General features: G+C 36.0%; 1 protein-coding gene across 6 annotated transcripts in view; it reads left to right on the top strand.

Annotated features, from left to right (window-relative positions):
• Nucleotides 1-18,872, top strand: part of LOC118441535 (discoidin domain-containing receptor 2) — a 96,095-nt gene that overhangs the window by 68,417 nt on the left and 8,806 nt on the right. For 4 of the 6 annotated variants that reach the window (XM_035866070.2, XM_035866072.2, XM_085660404.1 and 1 more), the window contains 8 exons: nucleotides 929-1,076; nucleotides 1,365-1,672; nucleotides 5,658-5,865; nucleotides 11,492-11,834; nucleotides 12,106-12,296; nucleotides 12,495-12,685; nucleotides 13,962-14,150; nucleotides 15,443-15,552. In XM_035866070.2, coding sequence (XP_035721963.1) covers nucleotides 929-1,076; nucleotides 1,365-1,672; nucleotides 5,658-5,865; nucleotides 11,492-11,834; nucleotides 12,106-12,296; nucleotides 12,495-12,685; nucleotides 13,962-14,150; nucleotides 15,443-15,552 — 1,688 coding nt within the window. The remainder of the gene's footprint in view (nucleotides 1-928; nucleotides 1,077-1,364; nucleotides 1,673-5,657; nucleotides 5,866-11,491; nucleotides 11,835-12,105; nucleotides 12,297-12,494; nucleotides 12,686-13,961; nucleotides 14,151-15,442; nucleotides 15,553-18,872) is intronic. The other 2 variants (XM_035866073.2, XM_085660406.1) reach the window with 2 other exon arrangements.

Raw genomic sequence — 18,872 nt, forward strand, 5'->3', positions numbered from 1 at the left:
CACTTCGCGTGATCTCTCGGGACACCATATACACATACACATATACACCCTAGTACATACTCGGTCATTCCGCCTGTCTTTATACTCTATACTCTTTCATCTCTTTCCTTGTGTCGCTCAACGTTAGATAAACTGCTTATTTTATTCATAAACTTGCAAAAATCAATATTATAGTCCTCACACTTTCCTCGTTCTTTATGTTACTGAAAGTATGAGAAATAAATATAAGTTTAATATAAATAAACTTTAATAGGAATAAATAATGATTAATGAAACTCAATATAGAAGGAACATGATTAATAATCTTCTTTTATTATTTTAAGATATTTTATATATTCTTTGATATAGTATATGTATCAAGATATATGTATTTATTTATTAAATGTTTCGAGTACTCTTGCTTACTATCTCTTCCACGTCGTTATATCTAACGTCTTGGAATGTAGGTTGAAATTAGTCCTTAATCCCGACCGATGAAATGGAATGCGAAATTCGTCCTTATGACAAGACATCCAGGAGAAGACAGCGGTATTCCATGTACCAACTAATCACGATCTATTATGTGGCCTATATAAACATAGCTACGTTGCGTTTAATTACGGTTAAACTATGCATCACTCTCGATTGATCATTAATGTAATTTTGTTCAATATAATCTTTGGATTTCTTCTTTTATTGTAAATATAATAAGAATATTAAAATTGAATTTTTTGAAGACAATGAAAGCCAACAAGAATAGCTCAGTATAATTGGGCTAATGAGACTGAGCAAGTTTATTCTGCAGAATTCAAATGCCGGTGCGGAAACTGAAATTATCATGGTCTTTAGCTGACGTCTCCTTTCTCTTTCTCTCTCTCTCTCTCTCTCTCTCTCTCTCTCTCTCTCTCTCTTTCTCTCTCTCTCTCTCTCTCTCTCTCTCTGCCTGCAGGTAATACCAGGCAATACGAACACGTATTTGGAGTCCAAGCATGAACTGGAGCCACCTCTGTGGGCTAGCAAGATCCGTTTTCTGCCCTTCAGCCGTCACACGCGGACAGTTTGCATGCGGGTCGAGCTCTACGGGTGTTACTGGAGCGGTAAGCTGTTTGCACTTGCCAATTTTCGTGAAACTTCTCAGTCCTCTTGGTATGCCAGCTTGGAACGTTCTATTAGCGGGGAAAAGCTGTGCATCGCATAAACACGTGCCCATTTTACTACTGGAAGAGATCCTTCGTAGATTGTAGATCGTTCACGTACAAGTTGATCCTATAATACCGAGTCAGACATTAGCATGATTTTCTTCAAAGCTAAAGATTCTCCAGGTCTAATCCAATTTAATTATTTCAGAGATAACTTGGTAAAGAATATATGTTTTTGATTATCAGATGGTGTGGTTTCCTACTCGATGCCTCAAGGTGACAAAAGAGGAAACGAATGGGAATTCTTCGATGCCACTTACGATGGCCATTGGGACGATGAACTTCGTCGTGGACTGGGCCAATTAACTGACGGTAAAACGGGCCCAGATGATTTCAAAATGGGCTATTATGACGATCGAGGACAAGGTTGGGTTGGCTGGAGAAACGATACACGAAGTGATCAACCGATTGAAATTAAATTTGAGTTCGATGTAGTCAGAGAATTCTCGGCAATTCATATTTACTGCAACAACCAGTTCACCAGAGACGTTCAGGTTAGTGGATCGGAATGATCGAAATGTTTGTTCAACCATGTTTGAAACAATGAATGTTATTCAATTCACAGTTCACTTTTAGAAAAAGCTAACACTTGACCTGGATTATGTTTGCGTCGTAAATATGATTATATGAAAAATGTTTCACTCAATTTTCCCGTTTCTTGAATACAAGCGAACGAAACGTTCGGTCATATATTTTAACCGAAAAATGTAGAGAAACCCCGGGAACCTTCTGTCGATAAAATATACTAGACGTAAAGTCGTTGACCTCACGAAAGAATCGTTTACCTTCGCTTTAGCAATGTTGTTCCTTTAGCCCTCGAAAGGAATGTGAAGACAGTGTCGATCAACAGGCTTACCCTCGGTATTTCTCTGAGTTTTCTTTCCACCTTTTACCACCACGTCTTGGCGTCTTACGAACCAGCTGCTTGCTGTCGCTTGATTGAATATTCCGCACGACGCTTTATCGAATACGTGTCCATGGAATACAAACTCATGTGAACGCAGCATCGATCCGAGATACTTTCATTTGTAACATTCCTCTATCATCTACGATTTTATTCAATTACATTGAACTATGTGAGACACTTATTAATTTTTATAGTTTTTCTTTATTGTTTAAGATGTGCTCGGATATATCTTTCGTAAGTCTAGTTTGGAAAACTTTGGAAATGTTAAACATGTATAGTCCAACTTTAAGTTTACCTCTGAAAAGTTAAGTTTAAAAGTATGGATGAAGAAAAGTAAAGAATACTGAACAAGATATTGGGTATTTCTTTTTTTTTCTTTTTTTTTCTCTATGCGTAGTATCACAGAAAATGTATTAATCTTTTGAACGAAGTACATCATCCTAATATAATATGATGCATTATATACATATGTATAACTTTGTATTTATATAGATATATTTGTATTGGTGTATATCTAGACGCGTTCACGTTACGTACCATTTGCGCGTTACGCGCGTATTTCACTAGCCTCGCAATAAATCCGCTTTGAACGCGCTCGCGTGCGCGCACTTTCCGCCTCTCTCTCTCTCTCTCTCTCTCTCTCTCTCTCTATAGTGCATTTAAATGTTTGACGGCGCGTGCGATGAAATATGCATGGGAGATTATTGAACGTTGCCAGAAATGGAAAGCCCCGACTTTTGATCAAAACAGAATCGTTCTCGGCGAATGGTTCTTGTCGATTTAAAAATTCGTCCTGCCGGGATTGTTGCAGGGAAGGTGCCGAGGGGAGTTAGTCAAAAAAGAGGGATAGAAAGTGTCGTTGATCGAACCAATCTTTTCCGGAATTTAGGGAAATGGAAAATGCATTATATGGATGATAGGCTAGAAAATAAAATTGTTTAAATTTCATTTAATAGCATTTTTATTATTTTCAAAGTTTTTTTCATTACCAAGATAAAGATCACGTACGAACTATATTACGTACTATAAAATTACGTTGTGCGATTATCAAAATGATCTTCAACGAATGAGAGGTAAAGAGTCACGTTTAATGCACCGAACGTTTAATCGTCAATTCGAAGATATTCGGCGACGTGTTCTTGACATTTCGATGCCACCTTAGATCCTCATGGTGTTATTTCGCCTAATCTCACCCATTTTCGACGAGATCGATATTCTCACGACACTTCCCAAAGCGTTACGAGCAGGATCTCTTCAGCTTCTTGTCAAAGTGCATAAATTAACGCGATTGCATTTTCCTTCGTTTATCGTGACACTTTCTAACGTTCCCCTCTGTTGTTTTTTTCCTTTTCTTTTTATTTACGAATACTCTTTCCGTACCGTCAAATGTATAGTCTGTACATTATCAAAATTTAACTTAATACATAAAATTTTATGACAGACTAATGGAACGAAAAGGGCAAAATTCTCTTACTTTTTTTTTTTTTTTTTTTATAAATAAAAGTAAAGAATATGTTTTTTTAAAGAGTTTCATGAAAGATCCTTTAATACTTTACATCTCTGACTTGCCGATGCTCTTTTGGATTAGAGAACTTTGAACAAAAATAAGATAGCAAATTTATTTTTTAACGTGATAAAATATTACCAAGATTTTTTCTTTTATTCTTTTTTTTTCCTTTTTTTTTTTTTTACATCGAATGGATGTTCTACATTGTGAAAGATCATAAATATTAAACGAACATTTTTTCAACAACTTATTCAACATGTTCCGTTCTCATCGTTAGCTCAGCTAAAAAAAATTGGATGCAACAAATGACGCAAAACAAGATGGAATTTCGAATTTCTATTCTGTTGTAAGATAGTACGATACAAGCAAGCTTTATGGAACCTTACGATGCGAAGGTTTCTATACGGTATTTTGCTTTAGCATATCGATATCGGAATGCCTATGCTGTTACCAATAGATACCGACCACCTTTCCGTTATACGATACCATTTTCCGCTTGTATGTACACCAAGTAACGTTGCTATACGAATCTTCGGGAATTGGTTTTATATAACGGAAATTACGAGATGGACGATATCTACGACATATTCAATCCAAAATACGTGCGAGAAATGTGAATATTTTGGTGAAAACGTCATCCTTTTCTCCTTCTTACTTCTACTTTTACTTCTTGGAAAAAGTTTTTCCTTCTACAACTAGCCACGGTAGAAGTTTAAGTGCGATTATTCGATATTCCCTTAACTCGCGTACGGTCGAACAGCTTTGAGCTACGTCCGTCTCTTTTCTTTTTCCTTCTTTTTTCTTTTATGTGTGTGCGTGTCTCTCTCTCTCTCTCTGTCTCTCTCTCTCCCTCTCCCTCTTTCTCTCTTTCGCTCGGAGTTTTGATTCCCTTGGTCGTAATTACTTCGAGAAAGTTTTTTGACTGTATCGTCAGGACGAAACGAGCTTTTATCGAGTATAATGGAATAGCTATCATAGTGTATATCATGAAAACGTTGCACTGATTCGTCCTAAAAGATAAATCGTACTCCATCCGTCGTCATACAATTTAATTGTATCAAAAATATCTTCATTCGGTCTTCAAATTGAACATATTTAACTCTGACAAATATGCAAACTAATCTGTAATCACTTCCGAACATTCATTTTCAACCGGAACAGTTTCTCAAATTCGATTTTATTTCAATCTCTCTTCATTTCATTTCCATGTTATCTCTCTTTGCAGAGTGCTCACTCGTTTTCTTTTCTTTTTCTCAGAAACGAACGGATATAAAATTAGAGAGACGCAAATCAGACGACTCGGTTTTACTTCTACTTCAATCTCCTTCTATGTAAAGCCAACGCGACCTCGAATGATAGCCTTGATTTATGATCAGATCATATACTCCATCGAACTTTAGGGACACATTAAACTTTTATGATGTCCTCAATAGCCGCACGACCTTTACTCCTACTACCCCGTGTTTCCAATCCCTTACTACCCTCTTAGAAGCATACAAGAGTTACCCCGCTAAACGTGCATCCACAGGATGATTTTCTCCTGGGATAAGGATGTTTATTATGTAAACCGAACGAAGTAGAAACTTTGAAGAAATACATATTTTCATTATTCATAGTCATCTTTTCATAAAATAAAATAATATCAGATCTTTCGTTAAAACAATATGATAAATAAGAAATGTTTTTCTTAGAAACAAATGATAGGAAAGAAAAAAATTAATTTAAAATATTAATCGGATTATCGCGTAATAATCTGATAAAAAACATATTTTGAAATAAATAAGGAAAACAATCTATAATTCTAATATCTTCGCTTAATCGTCGCGCGATAGAAAAACATTAAAAAAAAAAAAAAAAAGAAGAAAAAAGAATGTAGAGAATATTTGCATCAATTCTTTCTAATGTTTATAAACGAAACAATCATTCAGACGACTTGTTTCGTACTATTGTACATTATCACTATTTTTCCTGTCGATATTTTTCCATCTAGGAAATATATCGAGATTCGAGTGTATTGATTTTTTTTTCATCTCTATACCTCGGCCGTTCTCTTTTTTAATCGCAGATCTTCTCGCAAGTCGACATACTCTTCAGTATAGGTGGGAGATACTACAACGGTGAGCCGATTACCTACACCTACATGGAGGACAAAATATTCGAAACGTCTCGTAACGTCACCATCAAGCTTCACCATCGTATTGGCAAGTACGTGAAATTGAGACTCCATTTTTCCGCCAGATGGATCATGATCAGCGAAGTGATTTTCGATTCTGGTAAGTCCTCTCTTTTGTATTTTTATATAGACAAAAAAAAAAAAAAGGTGTTCAACTCTTCAATTTCTCACCGATCCTGTCATTGCATGTATATTTACATATATACATTACATACATAGAAAAAATATATATATATACAATGTAAACGATGATACGAAAGCAACGTTATCGTTGGCACGCTTTTGATCGGAAGCTAGAAAAATCTGTTCGTGACGTGAAATCGTTTGACTGGCATGGACTTTACTCAAAACGGAAAAGAGAAATATATATATATATTTTTTTTTTCTTTTTTCTGTTTTTATTTTTCTATTTTTCTATTTTTTTTTTTTTGTTTCTTTCGGAAAGCCTGGCCATTTCATTTCAATTCAGCAGGAACAGATCGTATTCGTATCTCTCTTTATAATCCGTCCCTTTCGGATCGATGGTCGTTCAAGAGCCTACCGACTGTCAATCGATAAAAAATATAACTCCGATAGCGATTTTAATCGATATAACCAGTAATTGTGGATCGGTTATAAATACGTTTGTCCTGTTTCCATTAAATTCAAAGATATGTCGCGTATATATTTTTATGAAATTGATCAAACTCGTCAGAATTTTTTCTTCCCATGTCAATTTCGTTTCTTTTTTTTCTTTTTTTTTTTTTTTTTTACCTCAACAATATCTCATTTCATTTCTCTTTACGAAATCGCAAATCACTCACAATTCGATTTAATGCACACTCCAAGAATTTCTTCTTTTCCATGTTTCTCCTTTCTTACGTTTTCTCGATCGTTTCCTGGAAGAGATATAACAGACTGGTAGCATTATACGCGAGTACGATTCTTTATCAAGAAAGATATAAAATCGTGAAGTACGTCTTTGAAATTTCTTCCGTTATTTCTTCTCTCCGTCTGTCTCTCTGTCTCTCTGTTTCATTGAAAGTAAATTCCATCTGATTTAACTTAGTTCCGTCAGGAAATTGCATCTTACAAAGAGCTTATCGGTGTTTATCGAGGCACCCAGTCCTTCCAATATGGATGTGAAAGCAAGATGATTTATAATCGCGGATATACCGAAGAGAACTGCCGTGCTAGAAGAGATGCATTGTCTCGAATGTTTCAGAAATAATTTATCATAAACGCAGGATCATTCTTCGTAAAATCTTCTTGCAATTCAATTGATTTTATTACATTAAATAATAAACTTATTAAAGGATAAAAATGTACAAAAGCTGACTGATCGATTATATGTACGATTGAGGGACGTTTAAATGGACACTTAATAATTTCAAATAGAACAATCTTATTATTACTTAATATATTATTGAGAAGAAGAAAATTAAAAAGAGAACTATGATCAATCTATTTAAAATACATCTAACATATATATAAATATTTCATATAATAAATATTATATAGATATTTTATAGATTTAATAAATATTAAGAGATATTTTAATAGATAAAACAATTTCAAATAAAACAATTTTAATATTACTTAATATATGAGGTAAAGATACTTAGAAGAAGAGAATTAGGAAGAGTAGGTACGATCAATGTACTTAAAATGCATCTAGGAATTAATGAAGTCACGCACACATACAAAGACAGAAATACAAAAGGTAAGTCCGAATCGGTAGACTTCGAGGAGAATAATAACCCTTAGGCCGCACACAAAGAACTCTCGAAAGAGCTTTCGTACAGTCGAATGAGAATCGTCGAACGATTCCGAATAAGTGAGCTTTAAGGAATCGTTCCGATTAATGCCGACTCATGGTTAAAACACATTCATATTCGCGTTACTCGTTCATGCAAGCACGTATAGGAAAAAGATGGCAGAGTACTTCTGTGAAATATGTAGAATACTTTGAGACTACATAGCCAACGAGAAGAAAAGAGGAATAAGAGTACCAAACGAACGAGTCAAGTGAGTGAACTTCATACTGCGGTGGCTTGCTAATAACGTTCTAACTCCACTTTTGTTACTTTTTTTTTCTATTTCTCGAAAAAAAAAAAAAAAACTCATCGTCACGAGACACTCTTTTCGTATCAAATGTAACGTTAAAATTGACACACCATTGAACATAAATAATTCATTATATGATATATGAAAATCTAATAAATGAAATATGCTTATTACTCTTGACTAATTTAGTTAGTTTGTTTGAAAAAATGAATTAAAAATTGAGAAACAAAAAAGAAAGGAAAAGAACACTATATACAGCTTAAAAAGGATTGTTTTTAATGGCATACCATGCTGGCTTACTTTATCCCAACGACTTTTCCTACTCTTTATCCTTCTATAGAGGATCGCTATCAACCCTTTTCTCCCTGAACATCCTTTGCAATACTCCCCTATACTTTCAGTCCATACAGATAATTTCATAGGGATCTCTTTCGCGCGTTACGCGTGAAATTCATGATCGAACAATCACCCTCCGTTCGTTTCAACCAATGATATTGTGGTGTGGAAGGGTAAGAGGGGGATTGATGGAGTAGAAAAATGAAGCAACAGACGTCGAAGAAAAATGAGTCGCGCTTTAACGACATACCATACAAATATGACCGTCCTCTGTAACCGATGTCTGTAAATAATGAACGAAGGGAGTTGAAGGGTGAAAAAGAAGAAGGGTAGAAGACGGGGAGGTTGAAATTCCTTTCGCGTCGAGAAACGAGTCGATGTGCATCGCAGAAAGTCCAATGAACAATCCGGCATCGAGATCATAAAAGAAAGAAAAAAAAAAAAAAAAAAAAAAAACTAAAAGAAAAAAATGGAAAAAGAATAAAGAAAGAAAAAAAAACAAGCCGGATAGCGAGGAAACTTGGAAACTTAGGAATTCAATGAATATTTCTGTCTTTATTACCAACATTTTTTAAATAAATCTCATGGGTGGAAGAAATAGCGGAACATTGATATCGACTACGATCGAATTCCACGGAGCAGGCAAAATTGTTTTATGATATATTAAAATCATATACTCTTTATTCGTTATTTTATAGACATATATTATATTTCAATTAAAAAGACTTCATGATATTAAAACGTACGTGAATTTCATTCGTGTCATATGTGACTTCCGAGGATACTAAAGACTTTTTTTTTCTTTTTCTTTTTTTTTTTTCTTCTTTTTCTTTTCTTTTAAAAAGATATCCTCTGTTGTTCTCCCTCGACCAACTAAAGTCATGAAATAGGAAATATTTTCTATTCTCTGTACCTTCACAAATCGTCTTGCATCACGCAAAAATATTTCACCGTTGGGAATGGCTCTTTCTGTTCTTTAAATATTTAAGATATCGTGTTCAAGTGACGTTTAGCAGAGAATATCACATACTATTCCGTAAATTCCGCGAATTCTCTGTCGGAATCGTAGGATTTCGCTTGGATGATCCTTCAGGACGGAGGAAAAACAGGTCACTCGCGAGCAATGGTGGTTAGAGAAACGGAGAAGGGCCGGTAGGGGAGTAGAAGGGGGAAGAGGGTACTACTGCATTTCCATTCCGAGCGGTAAATCAAAGGGCTTTAAAATTGGCGAGAGCTGTGCGCGCGACACAGGCCGCGAGATCAAGGAGCGCATTAGTTGCGTTTGACGTTGAGCGTCAGCTGCACATGCATGCAACACATAAACACGCATACGCACGAAGCTATTTTACTTTCCTACTCATAAAACTATATTCAGAGCGTCTTAGCATCGCCCGTCTTCTTTGCAAGATGATATCCTGTAGGTGGAAGGAGTAAATAAAATTTTACATGAACGTACTCGGTGAATTCTCATTAAAAGAATTCTTAGCCATTTCAAATTGTTATATTTGTAATTTTTCTTTATATCTTACTTGATCGAATTGTTTTCATGAAATTATTCGAATTTAATACATACGTCTGAACACTTCGATCCTCGTCGGTGGAATGAAAAAAAAATTTTTCAAATAAAGTGTACAAAATAACGAGACACCCTGTATATTAGAATACCAACACATCTTAGATAAGTAATTCATAGCTCTCGTCGTCGTAAAGGCTTCTCGCTTAAACGCCGTTCAAGTCGTTCTCACACGCGACGAAAGGCTCGCTTACACCTTTTCCTTTTTTTCTTCGTCTTCTTCTTCTTCTTCTGCTTCTTTGCGCCGCTTGGATCTCCTCGCGGAAATGAAGAAAGGCATCCAGTTGCATCCTACGAAGTGATGATTTACAGTCCAAATAACTGTATGTGAACGCGTAATTACATCTCCGTCGTCGTTGCTCTTACAAATCCAACATTTCTACATATCCTAAGTGATTTCATATCACTGGATGGAATGAAAAAATATTTTCATCTTGCATGAAGCTAATAAAATGTTTATTTCAAATATTAATTCGAAGAAGCCGTAGACGATCGAAGTCGTAGAGTTGAATTTCAATTTCCGTTAATCTTTTTTATTACAAGCTTGTTAAGAGTTGCTCCTGCAACATCTGACACCGATAGAGAACCAAGCAATATGGCCGTTGGCAAACTCCTTTATAGTTTATATCTCCGTGTATAAAGAATGTTTAATATCGAATATCATGCGGGAGACTTCCAAGAGAGAGAAAGAGAGAAAAAAAGAAAGAAAGTAAAGGTTTGGGCTTGTTCCTAGCATTACGACGAAGCAAAAGGATGATGTCGAGAAACAGGACACGTAAAAACCGATATCAAACGCGATGACAGCTTTGTTTCGCCCGGGATAATCCTGTCGGGAATTCACGGAATACCGCACGCGACCTGCCACGAAGAAAAGCCTCATTCGTTCGCTTCTCGACCTTCCTCTGCTCTCTTTCCCCATTCCTTTTCTCTTTCTCTCTCTCTCTCTCTCTCTTTTTCTCTCTCGTCAACTCTAGATGCATTTATGTTGCTCCTTATTTTCGTCTGCCATTTTGTTTCTTCGTCGCAAACAAAGCCGACTGAAATTCAATTGAAAACAATGTTTTCATTAAAAAGGATTAAAATTATCATAGAATTATGTCGTAATAATCGTTGGAATTAATTTCAAAATTCGCAAAACAATATCGTTCCTTTGAATTTTGACGAGATAATTCATTTTAAAATGTTTGAAAATTATAAGCTACGTCAATATTACTACGTCATTTTGTTATTTCTTTATCGTCTTTCTTGGTTTATCGATGATGCGTCAGATCACAAATAGGTTGATTTTATGCTCCACGTGCACGTAGAAAAAAGCTTTCGTGGAATAAGATGCCGTCCAGCATTAATAGCTCGCACGGCGTTTCTTTTTTTACATTTTTCTTTTCCATCACTCGCTATCCTCGTCCGATGCTTATCTTTCAAAGGAACATCCTCATGCGCGCCTCACGCACGATTACTTCGCTTTGAAGGACGCAAAAGAAAGAGTCTCGAATAGGAAACTGCACTTTTCTTTTTTCGTGTCGTCACGAGCATTCGTGCGATCATAATGTGTGGACTGCACGACGATTTTTCCTCGACAAAGCCATTTGCAGTTTGTAAACATCCTATTTCTGGATAATCGTTGAAGATAATATATAAATTTATAAAGTTATATTAAAAACCGTTTGAAAACTCAGATATATACTTGCTATGTTGTATTTATTTTAAAACTTTAATAATAAAATTTGTTTAAAATTAATTATAATAATGTGTGAAAAATTATTTTCTCCAGATGTAGCTCACGGTAATTTCACAACGGAAGAACCACCTACCACGGAATCACCGATCCAAAGTGATGTTTTTGTTGAAAAAAATGGATCAGGCGTTGACGGTGAACTTCCTGTTTCAACTGCTAAACACGATGATCCAACTTACATGGCAATCGTAATCGGTGTATTGATGGCAGTGATACTACTCCTTGCCGTGGCGATATTTCTGATTGTTTCAAGGCACAGACAACGCAAATGCTTTGCCAGTCCGATGACTGGAAAAGCCCCATCACATTTAGGTTCAACCTGTGCCACCGTTGAAAAAGGAGCAGCGTTAATGGCTTATACTTTGGAAGACGACGAAAGGTATACAAATACAATCGTATATATTACATTTGTAAAATACCAATATCGTTATATTGATTCACGCGGAAATCTTTATTAAATTCATACCTTTAAATATTTACTTTAATTTGATCATAAAGAAAGCTCATAATTTCATCAAAAAATCTAATTATTAATAATCTTGTCATCAAAATAATCGACATCTAGACATTTCTTGAAAACTAAAATCTGCTGTTTGTCCCGAAGAAAGCTCTGCAATTAGTCAAAGATCGTTTCTTTTTTGTCGTGCTAGATACGCCGGGGGTTCTTTGCCTACCCTACCACGTGATCTGGGCAATCGTCTCCTGGATATCGCCAAGCTCGATGACTATCAGGAACCCTACCAAGCGTTGAAGTATGCTCCATACTACAGCTACAGCACCGTCGTTATGGAGATGAAAGACATGATGCTGAACAACAAGGGCACCAACATCAATCACTCAGGTATGCGCCGTTCGAACGGTACCATGCCGATACATTCACGGACATACGCTTACACCTACTCCTAGAACATACGACTAGCTTTTGCTGATGGTACACTAACATCCACAAATACGTATCAACGTACAAAGCATTTCCCTAACCGCAATCAATACGCCATCCCCTTCTACATCCGTTCCTCCTTTGCTATATCATCTGCAGCAGTGTACGCGAACGGTGCAGTTGACACATCGTACGATTATGCGGTACCGGAACTCGGCACGGTACCTCTCCTCAACCAAGAAGGAACCGGAGGATGCGCTAGAACCACCACAGTATCCAGTACTACCAGCGACAAGGACAGTCTCTTCTCTAAAAATTCTTCACATAGCACTAAAACCGAGGACAAGAAGGTCAGTTTCAATTTGAATCAATCATGATCTTATCACTTTGACCTATTGATTATATCTATTCCTACGCCAATAAGATCGCACACTTCATATAACATATTTCTAATAGACTTATAGAAGTTGATTACGATTTCGTACGTGATGTTATTTAATTTAAAATTCTTCATTTAAATTTATCTTCCATCTATACTTCAGAATGAAATTCAATATTTTATTATCTATCTGAGTATACAACTGGAGTCCTTCCGTTGAAAGTACCTCCGTCTGGCCGACGGGAAAAAATTGAAATTAATTATTTAAATCACTAGGTTCTGGTAAGAGATTGGAATGTTTTTCGGGTAGATTGGTTTTCGTCCCATGGGTACACTGAGCTCTACTTCGTGTCCAGAATTTCGATACAATACGAAAACTAGTTGACTGTTCGGTTGTAAAGGTGCATAAAACATTTCGAATAATAAAAAATAGAAACGAGAAATCTTGTTACATCAAGTAATGTTCCATATGTGGTATTCTGTACGTACTTGGGATACTATTAACAAAATTGTTCCTATTTCAGATTAATTTAACATTTAAAAATAATTAAATGAAAGAAACTGAAAGAAATTCTTTCTAATTAAATTAAATAGATTAAATAACTTCATATTATCGTGTACTTATCAGCACGAAAACATTCATTGTCGACAAACGATTCCTTTTGCTTTGCTTTCTAGTCTTTCGGATAAAGAAACAACGAACTAGTAGATACGTTAGTATGCGCTCTCGTAAAGTGAATGGTATTCTCGTATCGGATGTGTATAGTTTCGGATTGAGATTGATCCGAATACAATACTCCGGTTGGGACGATCCAAATCCGAAAGTGCTCATGTCTACGTCGGTACCCGTCTGTTCGTGATTGACATACGACAGTACCACTCGAAACAGTCAAAACATTTCACCCTACCACCCCCGTCGATTCTCTGCCCTTGACGCATCGGTAGCAATGCCAATCAACGTATCCTCGATTAATTCAACCTATCCCTAACTGCCCTTCTCTACTCCCCGCACATTCTTTGACAAAAGCTTTTTCATTTTTTATTTCTACCCTCTATTTTATTTTTCCTCCAATACTTTATATCTAGCATCAAATTCTTTAATATCATTTACCTATTATATTTATATTTATATTTATTATGACTCATATAATTTTCGAAATATGACAATATAATGATACAGTAGGAGCAACGATACATCAAATAAAACCGATCTTTCGTTAAACCATTTCGTGCTTTACCAACGTTAGCGTGATCGTCGATTGTCGATTATCAATGGCTACAGCAGCACAATAGATCGTTCCTCGGTTTTGCAGTCACCAACACAACAGGAGGTACTGTCGGCCTTGAAAAGACGTCTCGAGCAAACGAGCGTGCCGCTCTTCCCACGACATCGCCTTCGCATGCTTTCCAAACTCGCTGAAGGTGCTTTCGGGACGGTAAGCATATTTACAATAATAATTTCTTTTATAATATCAATAAATTTATGTATTTTAAAGGAATATTCAATTGAAATTGCAAATGATAGGAAAATTCTTAATTAGACTTAAAAATAAAGCGGATAATTCTGTTGCTTTTAGAAAATCGTTAAAAAATAAATCAATCCCCTTGACAGCTTCAAATTCGACGGGTCGTCGCCTTTGACATTCGTTCGACTATCGAATAAAACGACGATGAATGGCACAACAAAGTGGTTCCAATTTATCCACAATTTACGAAATGACGGTACTTCCTATCAACCGATGATGATCAGGAAATCAATCCGTTTGTTGAAAGAGAAACGCACGAAGCAACTTCTCGAACCAAAGTCCATTCGCGTACTCGCGCTAGTGAGTACGGAGCTTCAAGGCACGCAACAATACGTCGATTAACGAAGCGCAGTATTATTCTTCCTCGATACAATGCCACCTCGTCGGCCGAGACTCGTCGAGTATGATCAATTTAGAATGTGTTAGCGCGGCTAATAATTCCCTTTTGTACTCCGCCCCTCGTGTACATCGGGTAGCGTTAATGACCGGCTAGACCGAAGTCACCGCTTTCGGCACCCTTTCAAAGTACCACCGCATCGTCGAGTTTGCGAAAATATATTGATCCCCAGTTGCCAATGCATTGTTTCAAGTCGCGATAAAGGTTAACAAAAAAAAAATATATATATATACATTTATCGTTGATATAAACTTTAACAAGCATATATAAAATTATATTATTAATAAAAAGTGTCAACTGGGAAAAACAATTCTTTCATATCACTGTGATCAAAGGATGAGTATTTAACAATTTAAACATGCAGATATATAACGTATATCCAAAGAGGAGGAGTTGGATGCATCAAACTCCGTAGAGTCGATAGGGGTGGTTTAAAACACACGTCGACAATTTCAAAGAAATACTACCAGACTCCATCAGATTGAAAAGTCTTGAAAGAATTCAACGAACTCGCGAGCATATATCTATCTCACGAAAGCATTTCGTTTTCTTTTTTTTTTTTTTTTTTTTTTCTTTCTCCCCTTCTAACATAGCGAACGATATAAAAGCGACGACCACCGCGGCAATAATTTTAAAACGCGCGTCGAATTCGAAGCGATTCATCTCTCAGCCTCCCCTTCATATTTTTAAGTAAAACGATTTGTCTAACGAAGAAAAACGAAATATAAGAAGTAAGAGAGAAAACAGAGAGAGAGAGAGAGAGAGAGAGAGAAAGAGAGAAAAAACAGATATCTTTCTCCTAAAGGTATATGTTGCTGAAGCCGAAGGGATTCCTGAGTATGGAACAACGACCACCCTTGGCAAACGTTTCGTCGCCGTCAAGTTTTTATTACCGGAAGCCAGCGAGAAGGAAAAGTGAGTATACGAATACACAGACATACATATATATATATATGTATGCGCGCACATGATTATGTATACATGCAACTTTACATGGAATCTTGAAATTTGCATTCTCTCGTATTATAGTGTACGCTCGATCGAATTCTCTCTCATTTCCCTGCCCCCTCCCGTCTCATTTTATTCTTTTACATTCTCTTCATTTTGTTAAAACGATAAACATAGTACTCGTTCCACCGATACTCCACTCACGATTTTATCACGATTTATTCATGTTTGTAGTGTATATTGATCCCAAGGAATACGAAGTATAAAAAAAAAGCGAAGTATAAATTTTTTTAAAACCTCCTAAATATCTATTTGAATGATAGATCACAATCATTATTAATTATCAATTGGATTATTTATCAATGCAATTAGCAAGATAATCACAATTCATTTAATCAATGTTTTTTTTCTATTGCGATATATTGATTATTCCAATCATCATATTTCTAAGACACGATGTATTTGGATCGGGTTTATGTATAAGAATCTACACGACTCGTCACGTCTATAAGCCATATTTAGGCTCAATAAAGTAGAACCCCATCCTTTTGATGCTGGCCAAAATCTCGTTCACCTCTAAAATATTCTTGGCCAGAGGTCCTATAGTCTGGGCCACGCATCAACGGACACACGTCGTCGTTCGTTTGTTCATAGAAAGGAACCCCACGGTGTACGATCAGGAACGTTGGCAAAAAATCTACCAGATAAGCCCAGGCTCCCGAAGACGAGCCGTTCGTTCCCGCGGCTATCGCGCTTGGACATCAGAAAAAAAAGCCAGTTTCGATTCGGCGAATGGAATAGATTTGCATACAATGACCAGGGAGATAGGGTGGACCGGAACTTTGGTCTCTCTCGCTGAGAGAGACAGAAAGAGAAAGAGAGAAAGAGAGAGAGAGAGAGAGAGAGAGAAAAGAAGAGAGACAACCGAAACGACGGTTTCCTTCTTGGATTTCTTCGACCAAATCTCCTCACAAAATGACAAAGCTTCGTTCCTTAACCTGACTCCTTCCAGCTCACCATTTCACCTCGCCATCGTTTCTTCCTTTCAATGACAATGATGAAATACCAGGGGAAGATCGACGTATAAGTTTGTCTTTGTAGTAACTTCACAGTACCTCGTGTAGTAAATCAGAACAAGAATGTGAATTTTTAATCAAGACGATGATTTGATATTAAAAAAAAAAAAAAAAATCATATTTCATAAAAAGCTTTATCATTTAATCATATCGCACAATTCTCATATCCCATGATATATCGAAATGTATTCTAAGACGTCATAAATCCTATACTATTCGTTTTCTTGTTTCGTCTTTTAGACTACTAATAAAATAAAATACTCTGGTGAAAAAAAAAAAAGAAAAAAAAATTGTAGAACCTTTATACATCAAACATAAACTTTCGAAGTTGAATAGTCGGTTCATACCGACGCTTTGTCTTCGATAACTCACGCAACAAGTTTCCCACAGTTCGGTATAACATATCGCGTCTCGTGACTCTGACCCTCTCAATTTACCCTCTCTTCGTCTCACCTCAGTTTCCTTCTCACGAAGTAGTCTCTCTCGTGGATCGAAACGATCCACCATTTCTCCCTTTCATGAGCCGGAGACAAAACCTTCCGTTTTTCATAGTATAGTACCTTTAGAGCCTAATGTAGCGCCATTCGTAACCACACTCCCTGGACCGTTCTATGGTCACAGAGAATAAGTTGGTGGTTGCTCGTTTTAACCTTCCCCACCTACCCATCACTTTAGGTATGTATATTTATATATGTATATATGTATGTGTATGTATATATACATATTGGTAGGGTGATTTTTAAAAAGTAAAACGATGCGATTATAAAAGAAGAATAACGTAAAGAAAACACACACTAGCAAGGGCTAACCATTCTGGTAGTCATGACCTGACGAAGGTCAAATAGATAAGGGTTGTTTTATGCGTCACGCTTCGTATCGCGTGATGCAGACTCCAGAGTATACTTACATTTATACGCATGTATGTATGTATGTAGATACTTTTTTTTTCTTTTTCTTTTTTCGTTTTTTTTTTTTTTTTTTTTTAATTGATCGTTTCCATTTATTTTGTCATCGAGAGACCTAACTCCTCCTTCTTATTCCTTATTTCTCTCTTTCTTTCTTCTTATCTTACTTTAAGAAGATGAAAACGTTTCGATCGTAGAGAAAGAGCTGCCAAGAATCCAGATCGTTCGTCTTAATAAAATGTAAGAAAGTTCAAGATTGAACATTGTCGAAAGTAAAAACGCTGGGATCGAACTTGGAAAGGGAATATTATACGATAAGATAATACCGAGAGTAATGGACCAGTAAAGATTATCTGAAAAATTTTTCTTTTAGCTTTGATATTATTGCGAGAAAGTACATCAATGTTTTAATGTAAATTTCTCTGCCAGAAGAGAATTTATATTATTATACTTGATAATAAATCAAAATAAAATATATTCAATAATACATATAACATAAGCAATACGTTTTCAGTGTCGTAATATCCAACTTCGTAACAATGCATAGTATTTGTATACTTGAAAATATATTTCCAGTATCCAACTTTTATTTTATGTTCATATCAACTGCACTACTGATATAATAGTTTTTTGTCTTTCTCGAAACAATCGTAGAACACAACTCATACCAACGGAGTCATAGATCTCAGCAACGCGAACAGTGAAGGTAGCAGGAGGAGAGCGGAGGGTAGCAACTGCAGGATTCTCGGTTTTATAGCGAATCGATAGCAGCCTTGTAGTTTTGTTAACGGCCGCATTAAGCTATCACGCGAGAGTGCCATTACCAAGTCGATCGTAAGTAAAGCCGAAGTAACGAGCCTGCGTCGAGCAACGTTCACCGTCGGTAAAGTCCATGGCCTTACTACTCTCTGTTCTCTTGCGAAAGCTTAAACTTCTTATAGAAACAACTTGAAAATGAAAATATTCTCATCCTCATTTTTACGATGAATCTTATCATAAAAATTAGTCACAATAGATTTCTCTATGATAGCATAATGTCATCATTTCTTTTTAATTAACATAGGGGAAAGATTTTTCTTGGTAATTCAAAGTCTTTAAAAAATTTTTTTAAATCTCTCCAAAAATTATCTCAGAAGGAACAATTTTTATTTAATTCACACGACAACTATTCATCCGTCATTGTGATTAAATCTTCTAATTTCAATGTGTTGAACCCAATATTATTCTATAATCTTTATTGGATTGTGTGACACCATATATCAATTAGGGCAGTTCGATCCATCAATATACGAAGTCAACACAATTT

The sequence above is a fragment of the Vespa mandarinia genome, chromosome 11 (assembly GCF_050613455.1).
Source record: "Vespa mandarinia isolate Hongniang chromosome 11, ASM5061345v1, whole genome shotgun sequence".
Taxonomy (NCBI): Eukaryota; Metazoa; Arthropoda; class Insecta; order Hymenoptera; family Vespidae; genus Vespa; species Vespa mandarinia.